Source organism: Gadus chalcogrammus, chromosome 17, assembly GCF_026213295.1.
Source record: "Gadus chalcogrammus isolate NIFS_2021 chromosome 17, NIFS_Gcha_1.0, whole genome shotgun sequence".
Taxonomy (NCBI): Eukaryota; Metazoa; Chordata; class Actinopteri; order Gadiformes; family Gadidae; genus Gadus; species Gadus chalcogrammus.
Window position 1 is genome coordinate 12328175 of NC_079428.1, and position 23998 is coordinate 12352172.

At 43.7% G+C, this 23998-nt stretch overlaps 1 protein-coding gene across 3 annotated transcripts in view; it reads left to right on the plus strand.

Annotated features, from left to right (window-relative positions):
• Window positions 1-22923, plus strand: part of LOC130370520 (NACHT, LRR and PYD domains-containing protein 12-like) — a 25392-nt gene extending 2469 nt beyond the window's left edge. Inside the window, exons 2-12 of one of the 3 annotated variants that reach the window (XM_056576269.1) lie at window positions 571-667; window positions 916-1032; window positions 1110-1223; window positions 8934-9000; window positions 9122-9344; window positions 10861-12646; window positions 13649-13822; window positions 14236-14409; window positions 16521-16694; window positions 16875-16921; window positions 19555-22787. In XM_056576269.1, the coding sequence (XP_056432244.1) occupies window positions 585-667; window positions 916-1032; window positions 1110-1223; window positions 8934-9000; window positions 9122-9344; window positions 10861-12646; window positions 13649-13822; window positions 14236-14409; window positions 16521-16694; window positions 16875-16921; window positions 19555-21026 (4431 nt within the window). In that variant the 5' untranslated portion in view covers window positions 571-584 and the 3' untranslated portion in view covers window positions 21027-22787. Of the gene's footprint in view, window positions 1-570; window positions 668-915; window positions 1033-1106; window positions 1224-8933; window positions 9001-9121; window positions 9345-10860; window positions 12647-13648; window positions 13823-14235; window positions 14410-16520; window positions 16695-16874; window positions 16922-19554 lie in introns of all 3 variants that reach the window. The other 2 variants (XM_056576267.1, XM_056576270.1) reach the window with 2 other exon arrangements.
• The last annotated feature ends 1075 nt before the right edge of the window (window positions 22924-23998 follow it).

The window sequence follows — 23998 nt, forward strand, 5'->3', positions numbered from 1 at the left end:
GATGTCGACTACCCTAAAGTACTTCAGCTCCCTGAGGAAAGACCACCTGCTTTGATCCTTTTAAAATCCAGCATGTGTGTTCTCCTTTCAGGTGAGGTCATTGGTGTTTGTAGGTGGAGAACTCTTCAACATGCTGACCTTTCAACTGGCTTAGGTTCCTCCTCCTTCTACCAAAATAGAATCAAAATCTTTTATTGGTAAATGGTAAACCAAAGAGAGATCGATAAAAATGGGCCTTTTTCTGACAAACTCTTTGTAGAAGCCCAATCAAGGCAATTTTACAAACAGCCAAGAAGATAAAATCAAAATAAATGTGTTTCAAAAAGGTGCTGTACATAAAACACTTCCCTTGGGCTGTAATAGTAGTATAGTAATATTATCCACACAGAATATATCTCCTAGTAATCTGTAATATGCATGCTCCCCTTTAACCTCGCCTTCAAGAGGATTTTCAGAACCCGGAACGGATCGGTTTCCCTGTCCCCTTAAGTTCATTTTTCTGTGTCAGAGAGCCATGATTTCACATTCGGTCTTCAAATAGAAACAATATGTAGTTGTGTTTGTGTCCAGGTCTCCAGTCTACTATGGATGAGGAGGGAGAGGAGGGGGGTCTTACCTCTAAAACCACTCTGTCTGGGGAACATGGCTGCCAGAGCAAAGCTAAGAGGTAAGAAGAGGCTCTGTGACTGTCTGTGACTGTTCTCAGAGCTCAGCAGTGATATTGCATGACTCCATCATTAGTCTGAGTAAAAGCTGTGTTGTGTTGAATCCCAGAGCAGCAGGAGAGAGCAAACTCACCTGATGGAAATCAGTTTTTTGAGAAGAGATGAGGACTCATCAGATGTAATTCAAATACAGCATCTCTATCAAACATCCATAACTCTTCCTTGTTCTTGTTTCTCCCCTTGTTTCTAGAAGAGTCCAGTGGGAGAGAGCAGACTCCCCTGGACCCAGCTGTGTCTCCATGAAGAGTGACCACTCTATGGATCCACCTGTTACCTTTAAAGATGGAATTCGGTCTATTGAAAAGAGGTGAGGATTTATCAGAGATTATAAAAGTACAGCTTCTATCAAACGTCCATAAATCCTTGTTCTTGTGTTTCTAGAAGAGTCCAGAAGGAGAGAGCAGACTCCCCTGGACCCAGCTGTGTCTCCATGAAGAGTGACCACTCTATGGATCCACCTGTTACCTTTAAAGATGGAAATCGTTCTATTGAGAAGAGGTGAGATTTTTTTTGGAGGCATGGATGGAGGCATCTTCAGTGGTGAAGGATCGGCAGTGGGGGGAGAATTTATTTGTGGAAAAAGCTTTGAGGGCTGGTCACACTGCAAGGAACGGTTGACCAATGCACATATGTGACTCAGATCAGAGTCACATATGTGTTAACAGCACAAATCACATTTAATCAGACCTTTTCAATTCTGATTTGGGCCACTTTCATTTGTGATCCCTTTGTTTCGCCTAGAATTTGTGTCTCCATGAAGAATGACCGCTCTATGGGTCATCCTCTAGTTTAAAGATGGACACCCATCCAGAGAGCTAGGAGGAGTCTAACATGTTTTAGGGCCCCCAAAATGAATACAATTTTTTTTTTCCTGTGTCCTATTGCTACTGCCTCTTTTTGTTTTCTAGCGTGTGTGTGAGTGTGTGCAAATAAGCAATGTCCATACGTAGATTCTGTTGATAAACTTGTGCTCATATTTATTCACACTTACTTACAACACGTCATGTCCTTGTGATACCCTGAAACAAGGATTCTGAGGGTCCTATCTTGCACCCAGCGCAATTGACTTTCTACAGCGACGCATGTATTGTTGCTAGTTTGCACCCGGCCTAAAGCTGATTTTTCCCCGCAGCAACACTTGCGTCCTGAAAGGCGTGTCGGTTCGAAAAGCAGAGGCGTGTTCCGGCGCAAATGATACACAGTACTATCTTACTTATCGATAAAGCTAGTGACCGGCGTAGACCTCGTCTAAATGCCCCAGCGGATAGCGCAGTTGGTGTTGCTATCAAGACGTGCTATTCGATCGTGAGAAAACAACACAGAGTGTTTACATTTACATTTAGGGAATTTAGCAGACGCTTTTATCCAAAAGCGACTTACAATAAGTACATTTTTCATAAGAAGTGCATTAATATATCGCTGTCGGTACAGAAAGGATGTTCATAGAACCACGTGCAAGTACAACAATCGCTAGGCTAACCAAGTCCCCGTTTTACAGCAATGATAGCAGCTACTGCAGTTGCTACACAGTTAAGTACTATAATACAATACAATACAACACAATACAATACAGCGACAATGGTGGCCAGAAGGGGGAGGGTGGCTATGCAGTGTCGAGGTGGACTCGGAACAGGTGAGTCTTGAGTCTTTTTCAGAAGATAGTGAGCGACTCTGCGGATCTGAGAGCGGCAGGGAGCTCGTTCCACCACTGAGGTCCCAAAACCGAGAAAAGTTGTGACTTTGCTGAACGGCCTTTGCTAGCTCTTAGCGATGGCGGTACCAGACGTCCAGCTGAGGTAGTTGAGCGGAGGGATCATGCTGGGGTGTGTGGCTTTAGCAATGCTTGGAGGTAGGCAGGGGCAGTTCCATCGACTGCCTTGTATGCCAGTACCATCGTCTTAAATTTGATGCAAGCTACTACAGGAAGCCAGTGGAGGTCCCTGAAGAGGGGGGTCACATGGGAGAACTTCGGTAGGTTGAACACGAGGCGCGCTGCCGCATTCTGGATGCGCTGTAAAAGTTTAATTGCAGAGGCAGGAAGTCCAGCCAGGACTAGAAGCTGAGCTGCTTCCCTTTTGAGAAAGGGCCGGATTCTGCGGATGTTGTAAAATGAAAATCTGCAGGATCGGGCCACCGCAGTGATGTTTGCGTTGCAGCATAACTGATTGTCCGATACCACACCGAGGTTTCTGGCAGTTGGAGATTGAGATACAGTGATGTTCTCAACGGTGACCAGTAAGACCATGTGTGGGCAATCTTTCCTTGGGATTAGGAGGAGCTCGGTTTTGTTGAGGTTAAGTCTTAGGTGATGGGCAGTTGTCCAGGGGCTGACGTCCGCCAGACATTCCGATATGCGTGTTGCAATCAAAGCTTTATCAGATGAGGGGAAAGAGAGTAATAGCTGAGTGTCATCAGCATAGCAGTGATTGGAAAAGCCGTGTGATTCAATTACCGAGCCCAGAGATCTGGTATAGAAGGAGAACAGAAGAGGCTCCAGTACAGAGCCTTGAGGGACACCAGTTTCAAGCGTGCAAGGTTTGGACAAGGAGCCATTCCATGACACTTGATAGGTGCGGTTCGTCAGGTAGGATGTGAACCAGGAAAGAGCAGATTCAGCGATGCCAAGTTCGGAAAGAGTGGCAAGGAGGATCTGGTGGTTCACCGTGTCAAATGCTGCGGACAGGTCGAGGAGAATGAGAACCGATGAGAGGGACGCGGCTCTGGCAGCACGGAGGGACTCAGTCACCGCGAGGAGAGCCATCTCAGTGGAGTGTGCCTTCTTGAAACCTGACTGGTGAGGGTCAAGGAGGTTGTTAGATGAGAGATAGGAGGACAGTTGGTTAGCAACGGCGCGTTCCAGTGTTTTAGACAGGAATGAAAGAAGAGATACCGGTCTGTAGTTCTGGATGTCGGTGGTATTAAGAGTTGTTTTTTTGAGGAGAGGCTTTATTCTGGCAGTCTTGAAAGACGCTGGAACAAAGTGAGGGAGGAGTTGATAATTGAGGTGAGAAATGGCAGGATCTCGCTTGAGACATCCTGGAGGAGAGAGGAGGGGATAGCGTCGAGGGGGCAGGTGGTGGCATGGTTAGATGTTATTATTCTGTTGACCTCGTCAGAGGTGAGAGGGCTAAATTGGGTAAAGACAGAGGAGGGGATGGGAGGAGGGAGAATGGAGAATGGAGGCAGGGATAAAAGAGGAGCTAATGTCCTTTACTTTCTGGGTAAAATAGATAACATAGTCATCAGCAGTGAGGCAGGAAGGAGGTGGGGGTGAGGGAGGGTTGAGGAGGGACGAGAACAGGGAGAACAGTTTCCTTGTTCTCCCTGTTTGATTTTGAGTTGATTTTGTTCCGGTAGATGGCAGATTTGGTGGCTGCCACACAAGAGGTGAAATCTGAAAGAAGGAAAAGATAGTGAGATAGATCATTAGGACAGTCTGATCTCTTCCATTTCCTCTCAGCTGCTCGCAACTCTGTTCTACAAGTCCGCAGAGGATGGGACAGCCAAGGCGGGGGGGGTGAGAATCGCGCTGGTCTGGAGTGGAAGGGACAGAGGGAATCCAAGGAGGAGGAGAGGGAGGATAGCAGAGTGTCTGAAGATTCATCTGTAGATAGTTGAGAGAATCGTTCGATAGAAGGTAGTGAAGACAGAATAGTAGAGGCAAACGTAGATGGAGAGAGGGATTTGAGGTTACGGTGAGTGGTGGCAATGTGGGGACTAGAGAGGAGGGGGGAGAGGATTTCAAGGGGGGAGAAAATTCAACACAGTGATGGTCAGACACGGGGAGCGGGGTAACGGAGAGAGCAGAGGTGCCGCAGGACCTGGTGAATATTAGGTCAAGCTGGCTCCCGGCCCTGTGCGTGGGAGGAGAAGGGGATAGTGTTAAGTCAAAGGTGGCGAAAAGGTTTGTAGTTCAGGTGAATGCAACTTCTCTGGCAGGATGTTGAAGTCACCGAGGATAACGAGGGGGGTGCCATCCTCAGGAAAGCAGCTGAGGAGGGCATCCATCTCGTCGTAGAAGTCACGGAGGGGACCTGGAGGACGGTAGATCACCACAATGGAGAGCTTGATAGGAAGGGTGACCTTGAATGCGTGTTCAAACGCAGATCTGGCCAAGTGTTCTAGTGGAAGGACCTGGTAGGACCACATGGGCGAGATGAGGAGTCCGGTCCCCCCTCCTCGCCCGGATGGTCTAGGGGTGTGCGAGAATGAGTAGACGGTGGAGAGGGCAGCAGGAGTAGCAGAGTTCTCTGGAGTGATCCAGGTCTCTGTCAGGGCCAAGAAGTGAAGGGTCATGAGGGACGCGTAGGCTGAAATCGAGTCCGCCTTCTTGACCGCCGACTGGCAGTTCCAGAGTCCTCCCAACACCTCAAGGTCAGTGGAAGCAAGGGTAGGTGGATGGCACAGATTAGACGGGTTACTGCGCCGAGCAGAGGAGCCATGGTAACGCCGTCTACGGGTAGAATTCCTGACAATGATTGAAGTACGACACATAGCTAAAATAGGGCAGGTGGCCTCCCCGGGCTTCCTCGAGGGACTCCCGCAGAGAGACTCCCTTAAGGTGCGAACACACCAAGCGCGTACCATACGCAGCTCATACGCCCCTAACGCAGCTAAAATGTTGCTTGACCATTTTGTGTCAAAAATGGTCCTACGTACACAGCTACGCGCCTGTGGCTGCGCTGGATTTAGGAGTCCGAGGAAGGAAACCCAAACGCCGCCGTGTTTGGGTGCATGATAGAGCTTGGATCGGGTTAGATTAAATAATCTCGGATATAAATAACAATAATCGGGTTAAATAACTTCACATGGTGTGTCTGGTGTGTTTCCAGCATTCGTAGTGTTGATCGGCAGAGAAATAGTCCGCCAAGACGTTGAGGTTGCTTAGCAACCAGAGACTCTGTCCATGCAAGTGAACCGAGCGTTCACTCTTCGTCATAACTATCAAACCAAACATCCTTCACATTCACCGAGTGAACATTATGAAAGTAAAATGCACATTTCTCGCTAAAAACTAAAATAAACGCATTTAATGGCGTAACTATGTTACTATTTCCACCCAGAATAAAGAAAGATGTCGGCCGTATGCTTCTGTGCAAGGGTCACTACTCTCTGCCAGTGACGTCGGGTCAAGCTCCACGCTGATTGGCTATTGCGGCTAAGTATCACGCGTATGAGCGTAAAAAGTTCAATTTTTTGAACTCCTCGCGTACGCGCGTATATGTACGCGCGTATATATACGCGCCTCATACGCCCCTAACGCGAGTACAATTTTGCTTTTACGCATGTACGCGCCTCATACGCGCGTAAACCAATGGTTCCCTATGGAAAAATTGCCGATTTTATACGCGTCATACGCGGGTAACGCGTTTGGTGTGGCCGTACCTTTAGTCTTTGTTTCCCGGGTCCTGATGCTGCAGCTGACGCTAACAATTGCTAGCCCTTAAATGGGCATGGTAGCTGAGGCAGACTTAGCTCCGCCCAGCTATCAAGCCTTTTGTTCCCCCTTAAGTGGCAGAAGAATGACCTCTTAACTGATCACAACCCGTGCGTGCGTCGGGGGTTCTTGATTGACCGATTTTCGAATATTATTCGAATACTTCTCAGCGAATATTGAAAAGTATTTTTGCCAGAAATGCACATCCCTAGTACTTACCATTTTATATGAGTAGCATGCCAGGGGAAAAACGGTAGGTGCCAGTAGAAACTGGTAATTACCATTTTACATGAGTGGCATGCCAGCGGAAAAACGGTAGGTGCCAGTAGAAACTGGTAATTACCATTTTACATGAGTGGCATGCCAGCGGAAAAACGGTAGGTGCCAGTAGAAACTGGTAATACCATTTTACATGAGTGGCATGCCAGCGGAAAAACGGTGGTTCCAGTAGGAAATGGAACTTCCGATTAACATAATTGGCTTGACAGCGGAAAAACTTTTGGCCTGTATGCCATGATACCACTGGATCATGTCGATATAGAAAGGTTTATGACACTGGATCAGAGTTAAATGATAGGAACCTGTAGGCCAACTTAAATTATTTGGTTAAACACCAATAAGGACAAATGCAAAACTTAATATTTGGCCTATTGAATGGTTATGAGCTGAAGCAGTCATACAGTAGGCTATATTATAGGCTTCGCTACTAGAACATCTTGATAAAACTGGAAAGTGGAAAAATGGATGACAGTGCCACCCCATGGTAGATATAGGGACCTGGCACTGTGGTGCAATAACCGGAAACTACGATCGCAACCGCAATAAACATCTCGCTTTGAACGGTGAACTCTTTACACGTAGTAGTTATAAAGCTATTAAAACTACAAAATGACTCCATTAATGCAGGATATGTGGAAAATGCATGGACCTATTGAAGAAAATGCGCCGGCATTGGCTCGTTTTGAGTATACAATCCGGGTCCTTTCACTACACTTCCTTTCGCCCTGATCTTAATTGCAACGCACTACGCACTCAAACTAATGACTGCGGATAGTATGGATATTGGAACGCAGCAATAGACTATAGTTCTATAGCCACCTAAACAGACCTGTGGCTAGGCTAACTACCGTCACCGGAGCAAGTCCGGCTGTTTTCAAAAGCATCTGTCATTACAAAAGACAACAACAAACAGATCGGAAATATCAGCACGGACGAGAGAAACGTGTAAATCCCTTTATTTACCCATTTCTTTGCATATGTTTTCTTTTACTTATCTATTATTTTATTTTATTGTATGACAATGTTTATATTTGAAGCACTTTGAGTCTGCCTTGTCTATGAAAAGTGCTACATAAATAAAGTTGCCTTGCCTTGCCTTGCCTTTATTTACGGCGTTATGTTGTTATATAGTGTCAATAAAGCTTCAAATATATATAGCTTCAAATTTACGGCAATACCTGTCTTGAAATTATACGGAGGAGTTATGCAACATACCATTGTTGGGAACGGCAGTTACCGTTCCAGAATGGCATATGCCGTTCCACCTGAACGGCAGTTACCGTTTCAGAACGGCAGTTACCGTTCCAGAACAGCATATGCCATGGTATGTCAGTGGTCGCGAAGGCAGTTACCGTTTCAGAACGGCAGTTACCGTTTCAGAACGGCAGTTACCGTTTCAAAACGGCATATGCCATGGTATGTCAGTGGTCGCGGTGGCACATGCCACAGGCCATTAAACGATCTCGGCGTCTCTCAATTAGCCTATCTTCTGGTCCCAGTCTTTATATGCCCCGGATTACAGAAATGTTGTTTGTGGAATTAAATGATAATTTGACCGGTTATTGTGCAATTGTTCAGTTAAAGGCTGTAGAGAAAACACAATGAGAAAGACTACATGTCTCGTATGTGCCGTCACGCTCCCTGCGACTGGCGTGGACAAGTTATGCCGACAGTTATCGGCATAACTGAAACTCTCCACTTGCCCCAACTTATATAATAATGGTTTTCACCTCTTTTGATGCTTTTATCCTCCCTTTGGAAAAAACCTAACATTATCAAACTTCTTCACGAAAATGTTTAGTTTTCTTTGCATGAAAAATTATCTTTTAAATCCCCAAACAACATATGTGTAATCCGGGGCATTATCTTCCGGGACCAGAAGATAATTAATTCCTCTCCTTTGAAACCCACTCATATTTTTCAATGTTATAGGTACCATGGGCTCTACCAGAAGGGGCTTGACTTTGCCACTCTATAATAGAAACAGCGCCAGAGATCCGCCCACAAAGCAACTTGCGTTTCGCGCTTCTCACTTGCGTTTCGGACCGTTAAAATAGGGCCCATAATGTCAACTGAATGCAGTGATATGAATGAACTGATGTATAGTCAGTAGCGGCTCTACGTCCAGTTACGCCCCGGGTAAGACAGAGGGGGCACCAATATGCCAATTCCCCAATCCCCACAAAATGTTACGGTACTTCATAGAAAACCACTTAGCGGCGCGGATGATTTTTTCTTTTCTTAACTGCTCGTGGTGCCCTCTAAGTAATTTGGCGCCCTCCACAAATATGGCGCAACGGGCGGCTGAACGCCCATGCCTAAAACCGCCACTCTGTATAGTTAATAAACAGTGTGTTGTTTGACAGATGATCATTTCTATACATGACTCCTACACAAACAATGGACACAGACCAGTTGGTTATTATCAAACTATACTGGTAATGATGTGTAGGAGATACATTTAATAGAACCTGTGTGTGTGTTCTCCGCAGAAAACACCAGGAGAAGTCAAATGTTACCAGTGCTCGGTCTGAACAGCAGGAAACAGAGCTGATCAAGGTGTGTAAATGTTCTCCAGGCTTCCCTCTTTAGACAAGCAGGACGTGAATCCAGGACAGATGCTTCTGATGTCGTCAGTTAGTTCAGAGTAAAGTTCTCCTTGATATTCATTCTCTTCCAGATGGCTGAGGAGATTGCACACGCTTTTCTAGACAAGGAGCTGAAGAAGCTTTGGACGGTTCTCTTCCTACATTCCCCACAATGCTCAGAGAGTCAGAGGGAGGTGGAGGAGGTTGGTAAGAACGAGGAGCAGAGGAGGCGTGCCATAGAGGGAGTGGTAGACATCACAAAGCTCTGCCTGATGGAGATGAACCAGGACATACTAGCTGACACACTGTGGGGCGGTAAGAGACTCTAATATAGAAAACTGAGAAAACTATTATTTGGCAAACAGAGCAGTGAGAAACCTAAGAAAAAAGAGAATATACTTTTATTTAGAAAACGTATAAAATACACTATCAGGTTCAATGGTTTCAGTGTTTCTCCTATTATTGTACAGGCCGGCCAGGCAGGCTAGGACCCCCACTAGGCCAAAACAAAAAATTACAATAAATAATAACAACAATAACAATAATATAAAGAATGCATAAAAAGTATGAATGAAATAAAAATTCTATAATAAGTATAAATGAGTCCCTTTAAATGAATGCGTATCAGAGAGAAAAAGCTCAAGGGCGTCATAGTATTGATGCAGGTTAGCTAACGTGACATGGCCCCCGAAAAGAGAAAGAGCTGGGAAGGACATCCAAATAACTCATCATCTTTCTCCAAAACTCATGCTAACCTAAGCAAATGCTTTTTTCATGTCACGCCTGATTAACAATAACAACAATTTACACCTGCAATGCAAATACACGGCATATTAGGCTACTATATATTGCTATTATGGTATCACTATATATAACTAGAATTACTTAAAACTATTATTGCGCCGGTGAAAAGACAGCTGGAATACTCAACCTATAGCCTAGTGATGACGAGCTTATGCTCCGTCCTTTCACAAAAACATTGAATGTATTGAGAGGATTCAATTATACTAAGGTTTAACTTTTCAATCCAAGAATTAAATATTGTTGTTCTAGGATGAGGGGGGTTATGATAAGGTTTGTTTTATAACTCAAAACATCCAGATAAATGATCAATGCATATAAAATATAGCGATACTTATAGGTCTATGATTGTCGTTTCCCACTATGGGTGCAGTAAGAACACTGTGTTGAAAGGCATAAATAGGCTGTTAACTCCGCCTTGTCCTACAATATGTACAGTGTCCGTCGTGGTGACGATAACAAAGATACCCAAATGTGATTGGTCAAATTAATTCTCTGGCAAGAGCTGTAAAAAACCGACCTTGGTGCGAATAAAATTACTAACGCCCTTCGCAAAACGGAAAGACTATGCCATCCCATGCGCATTGTCTGTTTTTAGTGTATTTTCTCTGCGTACCACTAGGCCTGGCAATAATTATAGGGGAAACACTGGGTTTGATCGAGATATGTAGGGATATTGTGGGGGTTTCAGGTTAAATGTTTTGATCCAGATATGTAGGGTGATTGTGAGGGTATCATGTTAAATGTTCTGATCCAGATATGCAGGATTATTTAGGGGGTATCAGGTTAAATTGTTTGATCCAGATATGTAGGGTTATTGTGGGGGCATCAGGTTAAATAGTTTGATCCAGATATGTAGGGTTATTGTGGGGGCATCAGGTTAAATAGTTTGATCCAGATATGTAGGGTCATTGTGGGTCTCAACTTAAAGAATGTTAAAAAATATATTGCAGAGCAACAGCAGTATAACTCAATAGAAGAGATGCAAGACTATCTTGCTATATAATGTCTGCTGTTTTTTCTTATTTAGAAGCGATTGCTGTTGAGTGTCAACATAAACTCAAGTCTCATCTGATGAAGAAGTTCAGGTGTGTGTTTGAGGGAATCCCTAAAGCAGGACAGCCAACAGGGCTGAATGACTTCTACACAGAAATCTACATCACAGAGAGAGGCAGTGGAGAGGTCAACAAGGAACACGAGGTCAGACTGATCGAAAGATTTTCCAGAAGACCAGCCAAGAAGGAAACACCTATTAAATGTGAAGATATCTTTAAACCCCTACCTGGACGAGATCAACCAATCAGAACAATACTGACAACTGGAGTGGCCGGCATTGGTAAAACCGTCTTAACACACAAGTTCACTCTGGACTGGGCTGAAGGCAATGCCAACCATGACATACAATTCACATTTACCTTCACTTTCAGAGAGCTGAATTTACTGAAAGGGAAAGAGTTTAGCATGGTGGAACTTCTTCATCACTTCTTTATTGGGACCAAAGAAGCAGGAATCTGCAGAAACGACCGGTTCCAAGTTGTCCTCATCTTGGATGGTCTGGATGAGTGTCGTCTTCCACTGGACTTCCAGAACAACCAGATCTTGACTGATGTCACAGAGTCCACCTCAGTTGATGTTCTCCTGACAAACCTCATTAGGGGCTACCTGCTTCCCTCTGCTCGCATCTGGATAACTACACGCCCAGCAGCAGCCAATCAGATCCCTGCTGAGTATGTTGGCATGGTGACAGAGGTGAGAGGGTTCACTGACCATCAGAAGGAGGATTACTTCAGGAAGAGATTCAGAGAGGAGGCGCAGGCCAGCACAATCATCTCCCACGTCAAAATATCACGAAGCCTCCACATAATGTGTCACATCCCAGTCTTCTGTTGGATCACTGCTACAGTTCTGGAGGACTTCTTCGAAACATCCCAGAGAGGAGAAGTAATGCCAAACACTGTGACTCGGATGTACATCTATTTCCTGAGGGTTCTGTCCATACAGGGGGACAGGAAGTATCATGGGAGAGCTGAAACAGATCCACACTGGAGTTCAGAGAGCAGGGAGATAATTGTTTCTCTTGGAAAACTGGCTTTTAACCAGCTGGAGAAAGGCAACCTGATCTTCTACGAAGCAGACCTGGCAGAGTGTGGCATCGATATCAATGCAGCCTCAGTGTACTCAGGAGTGTTCACCCAGATCTTTAAAGAGGAGTGTGGGCTGTACCAGGACAAGGTATTCTGCTTTGTCCATCTGAGCATCCAGGAGTTCCTGGCTGCCCTTTATGTCTTTCTGCCCTTCATGGACACTGGTGACAATCCACTCTCAGAAGAACAATCAGCCACCGGGGAAGATAAACTCCTCCTCCTCTACCAGAAGGCAGTGGACATGGCCTTACAGAGTGAGAACGGACACCTGGACTTGTTCCTCCGCTTCCTGCTGGGCCTATCTCTGGAGACCAATCAGATTCTCCTACGAGGTCTGCTCGGACAGACAAGAAGTAGATCTCTGACCATTGAGGGAATAGTGTCTTACATCAAGGAGAAGCTAAATGGAGAGCTCTCTCCAGAGAGAAGCATCAATCTGTTCCACTGTCTGAATGAGCTGAACGACCATTCTCTAGTGAAGAATATCCAACACTGCCTGAAATCAGGAAGTCTCTCCAAAGAATCTCTCTCGCCTGCTCAGTGGTCAGCTCTGGTCTTCATCTTACTATCATCAGAAGAAAAGCTTGACGTGTTTGACCTGAAGAAATACTCTGCTTCAGCGGAGGGTCTTCTGAGGCTGCTGCCAGTGGTCAAAGCCTCAAAAACATCTCTGTAGGTGTACTAATAACCTCTATTACAAAACACGCATCACAATCGTACTACTATATAATAGCAGGTCTGTCGGACAAGTTACTCCTCCACACTTGGTCAAGTGCGCATGTGCCAATCAGCCCGCAGCTCACACACACACACTCACACAGCACTCGCACACACTGCACGCACACACCACATACACACCCCGCAAACAAATGCACACTTGTACGCACACACACCCGCAGACAAACTTTAATCAGCCTGTTGCCTTTTGTTCGCTGAATGGTTAAAAAATACTGAAATGTTGGCACTGCTTTTAGAGTCATTCATGGTGAACGCTAAAAGATAGGTCTTATGGTGTGTTCCTGAATCATCAGATGCCATGCTTCCGAGTTGCACGTTTGAAGTCACTACCGGTCTCGGAGCATTCATAGCGTTCCTGTTCGTCTTTGTGATTGTGGCATGAAATTGGCTAGTGGTTGTTTATTCTTAGCTACATTAGCCTCTTTAGCACACCAGTCCGGAAACAAACAACGCAACTTTACATTGTATTGCACGCACAGCAAGACCATGCAATGTATAAATTGGTGACCGGAATAAAGTAGCAATGTAATCAAGTTTGTAAGAGCATTTAAAATCAACATTAAAAAGACCTAAGTGGTACAAATACAAAAAAAAAAGTGTCATCATTGCTCTCGGTCTACTCTCAGATTTTAGAAAGATGAAGACAATAAGGGGGTGTGCCTTCGAGAAATGCCGCAAGAAGGCTGGGAGATCTTCGACTTTTGACTCGGAAGTCTGGTGTTCGAGGATTCTGGAACACACCATTATCATAACCCTAAAAGTCACATCAGACAATAAATTACAATACATGAATTCACAGCTGCACGAGTATAGAAAATGTTTTTTTTATTATTATTATTGACAACTATCGATGCTTCGGATTTTGTGGATGCAAAGGAATATATGATGCATCATTTTAGTTTAGTTCCTAACATCTTCTGTTTAATTTTTGTGAAGGATGAATGGCTGTCATCTGTCAGAGAGATGCTGCAAAGCTCTGGCCTCAGTTCTCAGCTCCAACTCCTCTAGTCTGAGAAAGCTGGACCTGAGTACGAATGATCTGCAGGATTCAGGAGTGAAGCTGCTCTCTGCTGGACTGGGGAGTCCACACTGTACACTGAAAACTCTCAAGTTAGTTTTACTCAATGTGCAGTTACACCCCAATGTTCAAATCAAAAGACTTTTAACAAATTGACATCCATTTAAATCTAAATTATAAATATCATACATATTTTGAGTTATTCTTCTGAAAATCCTATATTTAGATTTTCATTTTGCCTTGAAAGTATAAGGTCTACATTATCTTTCAGTTTTTCCAGAATGGTATATGGTGTACGACTGTTGTATTACATTCTTAATCTACTCATTAACATATAGTCAGACAGTATGGTTAAGTTTTGTTCAATATTCTACCATCCATCGGACATCAAACTTTTCTCATTTAAATGTGTAATTCATCAGTATTCACCATGTAAAGAAGTCCAGCGTTGTGTTTTAAATTCTAACAATGCATTTTAAAATGATCCTGTTTATTTTGTGTGGAGGCTGAATGGCTGTCATCTGTCAGAGAGATCCTGTGAAGCGCTGGCCTCAGTTCTCAGCTCAAACTCCTCTAGTCTGAGAGAGCTGGACCTGAGTAATAATGATCTGCAGGATTCAGGAGTGAAGCTGCTCTCTGCTGGACTGGGGAGTCCACACTGTACACTGGAAACCCTCAGGTCAGTTACACCACAGGATTAATATCAGGAGACTGTAAGAAACATATGCGTATAGTTAAAGGGGTGATATAAAGCTTTTTCGACTTTTCACTTTGCTTTAGACTGTTGACATATGATGACGTATGTATGCAGGTTTTCGTCTGCTAAACTAGATAAATCGTAGTCCGAGCAAGGGGAGTATACGCGCCCTTAAAGGCCTTAAAGCGACATGATACAAATCTGAAGATTTTTGAATGATTGGTTTTGCAGAAATGAACAGTGTAAGAATAATCAGTGGCGGATTTAGCAAATTGAGGGCCCAAGACGAAGATATGCATGGGGCCTAGGGGTGTCAACAATAATCGATTCGGCGATGCATCGCAATGCGGGACATGCACGGTTCAGCATCGATGCGGCAACGTACCATATCGATTATGTCGCTGTTTATTTTCGGGCCTCGAGTGGACAATAGAGTTGTAAAGTACATGCTGAGCGGCAGAGCTAGCTAACAACAACAACAACACTAGCCTGATTACCACCGGGGACGTAAGCGCCGCGGAACGGCTGCGCCGCAGAACGGCTGCTGATCGCTGCCACTCTAATCAATGAAACCATTTCCACCGGCTCAGCAGCGTCCCAGGAGTGGCGCGCCGCGCCGCACCGCGCCGCAGCGCGCCGCAGCGCTACCATTCCGTAGCACTTCTATTTTTGACGCGAGCCGTTCAACAGAGCAGATCGAGCCGGGCAGGAAGTGAAAAAGTAAAAGCCATAGAGCATCCGGTAAATTTTCAAAATAAAACATAATACTCAGCTCATTTAGCCTATCACAACTTTGCATCAACATAACGTCATGACCGGTGGCACCCAGTCAGCAGTCAATCAATCAAAGGGTCTCAGAGGGTCGGCAACATGGACGACGAGAGACTGATTGTCGAGGTTGAGCAACATAAAATAATTTATGAAATATATCATCCTTTTTATAAGGACAATGTCAGAAAGGACAAAGCCTGGCATTTAATTGCAGTAGGTTTGGGAGTGGAAGGTGAAAAAATTTGCCCTATTGTGTGCAGTAGAATTTTGATGCATCGTAGAATCGAATTGAATCTAATTGTTACCTGGTTAATTGTAATCGAATCGTGAGGGCAGTGCCAATGCACACCCCTAATGGGGCCCACCTCATCCGGTCTTTAAAAGAGAACAGAAAAAAAAGAAATTACAGACTGAATGGTGGATAGGCAGGTAAAGCTAATCTTCCAACCTGAGTAAAGGTTGGAGATGAGAAAAAAAGAAACTTCCCCTTTAAACCCTGCATACACTTCTTTTGTCCAAAATAAAGATGGAAAGCAGAGAACTCTCAAAGTGTAGCACTACACAAACTAATAGTTACAATGTAACCCAAAAGAGAATAAGGTTTCAGATAACACTTGTCTTTGCCAAAATACCAGGAAAATCAGCACTGTTTATTCTTGTTTTTTAAGATGAAATCAATATCAATATATCCAGCAAAACAATTAGTTAGGGTAAGCCCCCCCCAAACAGTCATATACTTAGCAAAACATCACAAACAGCCATATACTTAGCGAAAAAAATTGCTAAGATGAATAATTTACTTTGTATGTGTGAGTGAGGTTGCAATTTGCATTGCACTTGAGATTGATATTTCAATCATTCTACAAACAAACCCATGTGCAAAAAAAAAAGTGTGTCATCTTTGGCAGGGTTGCCAAATACTAATTGGCGTCTTTTAGCTTTTTATTTGAGCCGTTTTGTAACTTTGTCACCCTTTTCCTAACCCTTACTTTTATTTTCGTGTTTAGACTCGTCTTGCTTCGTCTCTGTTTGTGTATTAAAAAAAGAAAAAATATGTATATGATTTATTTTCTTTTTTTTAGGTTAGTTTGGGGCCCCCCTACCAAGTGGCCGTGGCCTATGCCTCTATGTTAAGACCGCCACTGAGAATAATAAGGGGCATTTTTAACATACAGGCATGTAACATTATTCTAGTAGCACCCCAATTGCAATTATTAAAACAAAACAAGCATGATAAGGGATCTTTAACATATTTCTATTTATTGAATAAGTTACCGAAGTAAATTCAAATGTGAATATAATATGTGTGTGTGTGGGTGTAGATTGTCTGGCTGCCTGATCACACAGGAAGGCTGTGCTTCTCTGGCCTCAGCGCTGAGCTCAAACCCTTCCCATCTGAGAGAATTGGACCTGAGCTACAATCACCCAGGAGACTCAGGAGCTGCACTGCTCTCTGCTGGACTTAAGGATCCACGCTGGAGACTGGACACTCTCAGGTATGGAGAGCTCAGCTCACCACTCAGGGACAAAGTCTCTTCCTCAAAGTTTCAAGCCGCTGCTAGATGAAGTGGTTTGAAAAGGCAGCTGTAACTCATGTTGCGTAGAAAGTGATGAGACGACATATTCTGAAGATGAATGTTTCAACATGCTGCTCTCACTTTGTTCCCCCCCCCCAGTGTGGAGCACGGTGGAGCGCGGAGGCTGAAACCAGCTCTAAAGAAGTGTAAGGCACGATCCCATTCCACCCCTTACCCCTTCCCCTTACCCCTCCCCCTTGTTCTTGTAGGGGTAGGGCTGTCCCAATTCTCATTTCTGTTAAGGGCTAGGGCCAAGACGTAGGGCTACGTAGCCCTTGAAATGAAGCTTCCAAAGGACCACACTTTAAAGAGAGGGCTTTGAGGAAAAGCCGGCCAGCAAATTTGGCAGTTGTCATGAATCCTTTTTTTCTTTTGTTTAGTTTTTCTGAGCCCTTTTACTTAATTTTTCTCTTTTGTGGAGTGCTTTGGGTCCTAGAAATGTGCTATACAAGATAGATATTATTATTAGTGCTGTCAGATTAACGCGTTATTAACGGCGTTAACGTAAATCAATTTTAACGGCGGTCATTTTTTTAATGCGCGATTAACTCTCTTTTGGCTAAGCATACTTAGCCAAATACTTAGTAGTTTTTTCACTTGCTGTTTAGCAACAACTAATCACGTTAGCAAAACGACAACACCATACCGGATCTAGCTACACCGGAAACAAAACAACAAGCACAGCGCACAAATTTGTTGGGGCAAGCAAGGGTACGGAGCGGGTGAAAAACTCCTTAAAAGTGTTTGTGTGTTTGCAGAGACGGCTGGTGTAAATGGGCTAACAGAGCTTAGCCCTCCCTACCTTTTACAGTAAAAATGAAAAGATATTATTAAAAACCTTAGAACATATTGTTTTAAATTTTGGTAGAACCTAAAGCAGCAACAGCACCAAAAAGTTACAGAAAAACCCAGGATATATGATATATCTTGTTTTTTTTCCTGTGAATGGGCTAAATGTATTTAGCCCAAGCGGAGTAGCGTAAGCTTCCATTACATTTTGATTGACAGGTATCGTGACACGCCCCCTTCCTATGCTTCCCATTTGGGCTAAAGTCATTCAGCCCAAGCACAGTAGCGTAAGCGGCCATTTTATTGTGATTGACAGGGGTCGTGACACGCCCCCATTTGGGCTAATTTAATTTAGACCAAGCACAGTAGCGTAAGCTTCCATTGACGTTTGATTGACGGGTGCCCTGACACGCCCCCTTCATATGCTTCCCATTTGGGCTAAATTAGTTTTCTCTACCAAAGAGTGTGATCCCCTACAGCCGCATTTTGCGCAAAGGGAGACCGGTCAACATTTTTAATTGTTTAATACTTTAAGCACTTTTTTTTTTTTTTTTGCTTAATGGTTTAGTTCAAAATGTTCAATTTCAGCTCAGTGAAGCACTTTAAACACCTTATTTTTCTTTTTATTTATAATTGTGCTTCAAATAAAGACACACATTTCTCTACACCTTATTCTTGTTTAAAAATCATTCACATTATATGAAAGTTATGAACAGAGATATAAAGGTTACCTCATGGCGTCTGGGAGCCCTGTGAAGTATTGATAAATGTAATGCATTCGTTAGCCCACCCACCCAAAATCACCACCAGCCGTCAGCGTGTGTGTTTGTGTGTCACTCTGTTCGAGCCTGCATGAGAGTTCAATGTTGTCATTAGCTGTTACGTCTTTTTGACCAATCGCAGTTCAAGGCCCACCTCGGCTGTACCACTTTAGGAGGGGCCGCTCAGTAACTGACCTTATAGCTATGACTGTGTACTAACTTCATTAAAATCAAGGCATTGGAATTTTTGCAAATCGTTTTGCGTGGGTCTTTCTCAGAAACATTGAAAAACGTCCACACCGCAGACATATTGGCGCTTATCCAGACAAGCGTATGCTGGCCGCGCTTTTTGTTTGCGTCATCACAAATTGTTGTTTCGGTGATGGAAGTATTTCGGCCAAAAACCGAAAGTGCGCTTTTGGGACATTTTCGGAAAATTTTCATTTTTATGAATCCCCTCCTGCTGGAACACTGGACTCAGGGATGGTGTGAGCAATCATTGCCAGTTTGGCCCTGTCGGGGAAAATCGGTCGGCACATACTTTCTGTGACCATCTGAGGTACAGATGAGAGATGCCATTGTGTCCACTGCTGTTTTTTTTAGGCTAGAGGACTTGATTTGACGTCAGCCACTGGGATGTGCTTAAGAATGAGGCACAAGCCTACGATGGAGAAGGCGCTGAAATGGGAGCTAGCTCTTTCACTGCAACAATATAAAATGGGACGCCCCGTCTGACAGGGGCGATTGAAATCGTATTGCAGACATTAAGGGTAGAATAAGATTAGGATTAACACCCTGGCTTAATGGTCTATGTGTGCGCAGAACTGGGGCTATATAAATGTTGATGAAAGTTAGGTTATGATGTCTTTCTTACTCAACAACCTTAAAACACAGGTAAATTTTGCTTCCGCATCTCCCGGGGAAACTGCTTTACCAAATCATCCTGTCATCCAGACATAGCCTACTGCTGATTTAACTTATTAAAGGTCTAGCATATCCTACTAAAACAAAGTTACGAATATTAATCTATAATTTTGAATGTCCTCATGGTCCTCAGCTCATGGCACGTTAGAAACAGACTTTAAAAGATGCGCTAAATCGCAATCACTTTTTTTAACGGTTTACTTGCTCTTGAATATTGCTCACAGTAACTTTGACCTAAAATGACTAAAATGTGTTGATCATTCTTTGTGGTTTAGGAGCCTAATCATGTTTTCTTCCCCTGTCAGATGCCTGTAAACTCACCATGGACCCAAACACAGCCAACAAACGACTCACTCTCTCTAAAGACAACACAAAGGTGACAGAGGTGGAGGAGAAGCAGTCATATGCTGATCACCCAGAGGAACTTGACTCCTCTAGCCAGGTGTTGTGTAGAGAGGTTCTGACTGGCCGCTGTTACTGGGAGGTAGAGTGGAAAGGAGAGGTTTCTTTTGGAGTGACATACAGAGAAAATACAAGGAGAGGAGGGAGTGTTGACAGCAGGCTTGGAAGGAACAGCAAGTCCTGGAGTCTTGAGTTTCATGGTGACCGTGCCTCTGCCAAGTGCAGTGATAAAAATAGAGACATACCCACCCCCTCTTGCCATGATGATGCTGATGGGGACTATGGTGCTGACTTTGGTGATGACAATGGGGATGGGGCTGACTTTGGTGATGACAATGGGGATGTTGTTGACCTTGGTGATGGTGCTGACTTTGGTGATGACAATGGGGATGGTGCTGACTTTGGTGATGACAATGGGGATGGTGCTGACTTTGGTGATGACAATGGGGATGTTGTTGACCTTGGTGATGGTGCTGACTTTGGTGATGACAATGGGGATGTTGACCTTGGTGATGACAATGGGGATGTTGTTGACCTTGCTGATGACAATGGGGATGTTGTTGGCCTTGGTGATGGTGCTGACTTTGGTGATGACAATGGGGATGTTGTTGACCTTGGTGATGACAATGGGGATGTTGTTGGCCTTGGTGATGACAATGGGGATGTTGTTGACCTTAGTGATTACAATGGGGATGTTGTTGGCCTTGGTGATGGTGCTGACTTTGGTGATGACTATCAGGACCTTGTTGACCTTGGTGATGGTGATGATTTTTATGATGACTATCAGGACCTTGTTGACCTTGGTGATGGTGATGACTTTTATGATGACTATCAGGACCTTGTTGACCTTGGTGATGGTGATGACTTTTATGATGACTATCAGGACCTTGTTGACCTTGGTGATGGTGATGACTGTTATGATGACTATCAGGACCTTGTTGACCTTGGTGATGGTGATGACTTTTATGATGACTATCAGGACCTTGTTGACCTTGGTGATGGTGATGACTTTTATGATGACTATCAGGACCTTGTTGACATTGGTGATGTTGATGACTTATATGATGACTATCAGGTCCTTGTTGATACTGGTGGTGATTATTACATTGCATGGTATTACAGTAGACCAACAGTCATCCGTCTCACCCCCTCTGATGACATTTCCTCTGCCCAGCACAACCTCTCCTCTGGCTCTAACAGAGTAGGAGTGTACCTGGACCGGCTTGCTGGTACTCTGTCCTTCTACAGAGTGTCCTCAGACACACTGACACACATCCACACCTTTCAGTGCACCTTCACCCAGGAGGACCTCCTCCCTGGGTTTGATTTTGAGTTAAGGGGCTCTGGTTCCACAGTGTCTCTGTGTCGATTGTAGCAAAACACACGCATACGTGTGCACACACACAGAAACCCACACACGTTTGTTTTTCATAGGCTAAGTAAATGCAAATAATGTTTTGTTTCTTAGTATATGGAGCGTTTTCTAGCATTGCCATTGCGATTAATATAGATGCTGCAACCACTGAAACTATGCAGCTTGTGCAGTCATTTTTCCTTCCGTTGTGTTGTCACCCAGGCAGTTTTGCTGGTTTACACCTATGTAATTGATGATGTTCTTTCAATAAAAAGTTTTATTTGCCATTGACCCAGGGATGACGTTAATTCTTCTTTGGACAGACTAGGCCCAGGTATTTGTGTGCGGCAACCTGGAAGTTGGTTCTCCTTTCTTCGGCAAAAAGTTCATTCCAAAATATCATTTTATAAATCCAAACATTTGGTTTAACAAGATAAGCTTGTAAAATGAATACGTTTGATGTTGGTTCAACAAAAACGTTTTTTTCGACTGACCAAGGAATGACATTTGATCTTCTTCCTGGGGACGCACTAGGATGATGTGTTTTTGGACATCCCTGAAGGTTATGTTTTGCTTTGCCTCCGCCATAATCCATTTTAAAACATTTGTTCAACAAGATAATAATGACAAATTAATACTGCTTTAAATGTTTTTGAGGTGTTAATGAATGAATAAAGTCAAAGGCAGATAAAAAAAAAGACTTCTAAAATGAAGGATTTTGGACTGAAGTTTGCATCACTTCCCCCCGGAAGTGATGTAAACATTAATTTGGGCACAGAATGATTTGGGGATGAGATAGCGGCGTCTGGTCTCTTTAATATGAATCAGTAGCTCATATTCAAAAAATCTATCCATACAGGGAGTTGTGATATTAGTAGGTGACCTAGGGGTCAAGAATACTTGGGAGGGAGCTTGAGAAACACGCAACAACTGCATCACAGCGGGGCGGAGCTGATTGACAGATGAACAAAGCCAGCTCTTAGAGTTGTGGGCTGGAACCCGCACAACAACCCAAGATTACAGGGCGGGGTCTACAATAACAGCGTGTGGAACTCAAATAGAGCATTTATCAATTAGGAATGTCGGGATTGTGGTCTTAATGATATAACCTTTGCTACATGTTTATGCATTTGTTCAAAATGTTGAAAGGGAAATGAGAGAATTTTAGAGGATATCTTTTTTTCAATCTTATATCTGGGAACAGCCTTATTGATGTGTGAAGGGCAGACAACCCTAACAAAGAGGCGTTTGAGAAAACAAATGGAATGGGACAGATGAGGCAGAGCAGGATAAATGTCTGTTTAGCAAAAGAGAATATGGAGAAATGGGAATAATATTATACATGTAATGGAGTGGTAATGCCTCTATTATTTCTGATATGTGGTTCATTATGAAAGGAGAAGTTATTTGGGGTTTGAATCCATGAATGTTACAAGAGCAAGCATATTGAGAGAGGATAAGGGATTAAGGATAAGAGTTTAGGGAACAACGGTCAACAGAATGTGAGACAATGCAAAGTGAAGTAGCTGCAGCTGGAGGCCAGAGTGAATAAGTGTGAAAACAACCCAGTCTCACCAATATGCGTACAGATCGCACGGTTTGACACTTTCAAAATGCGTGCAGTACATACGCCAAATTACCCTTTCGCGTGCATATGATACGCAAAACCCAGCATTAACCACTGTGGAGGGCGGATGCGTCCATTTTGCGTTCATATCATACGCAAATCGCAGCATTAACTGAATGGGAAATGCAATATTTTAGGACAGATTCACCATTAAACGTGTTTCTAATGACATTTCTAGCGAGAAATGTACTTTTTCCATGAATAATCTTCAGTCAGTGAATGTGTATGATCTTTATTAATCTTTATTATCTGAATGGGAAATGCAATATTTTAGGACCGATTCACCGTTAAACGTGTTTCTAATAACGTTTCTAGCGAAAAATATACTTTTTACTTGCATAATCTTCAGTCAGTGATTGTGTCTGATCTTTAGTTTTATAGTTATAAGGAAGATTTTATCGGCTCGCTCGCATGTTTCAACGACGTCAGGTTGCTAGGGACGCTGCTTTCGCTAAACTAGCAGCTCACGTGTTTCCTGCGTTTGTGTTATTAAACCGTTACTTTATGTAACCTTTAATGATATCATCTTGTTAGAAACACGTATATCTGAGAGCCAACCTAGTCGACAAAAGCATACGTTGACAGTACGTTTTCGTGAACCCTGGATTACGTCGCATTTCAACATAAAATAGCGTGTTACACACACACACACACACACACACACACACACAATGCATTTCGCTGCTTAAACAATAAAAAATATTCCCTCAAATATTATTACTTTCAAAACATTGGCCAAAGTGGAATATCTTTTTTATTTGGGCTGCTTGTAGGACATTTTGGGTGGATTTTGAACGGTATGTGGGCAGGACGTTTTTTGCAGGACCTGGCAACCCTGCGCTGTAGCCCGAGGTGCTGAAATGCTCCGGAACAGCTCTGGATCCACTATGGCCAAAAGACTTGTATGCCCCCCCTCCCCCCTTAAATAAATATCCTGGCAGAATAAAGAATAAATTCATGCATTATCATTCAACTTGAACATGTGTTTTTACAGTATAGCGTGGTGGAGGGGTGACATATTGAAATATTTACTGCCAAGCTCTCTCTCGCGCTCTCGCTGCCGCGGCGGAATTGCTTTTTTTTGTTAAAATGGGTAACTGTTCGGCATACGCGTTCATTAGAATTTCCAATTCCGTGGGGGAAAAGTAAGTGGATCTACGCTTTTGGTCCATGTTTGATCATGTTATCAGAGTTCCATTGATGATGGCTCTTCATAGTCAACAGGCACGCCCTCAACCCAGAGTGAACATACTCAGAGTTGATTAACCCAACGCTGCTCACCTGTTCTGAAACCGAAAACCCAGAGTTGCTTTTCAAGATGGTCAATCCAGTATCTTACCGGTTCCACATGGAGTCTCTAGTCGGC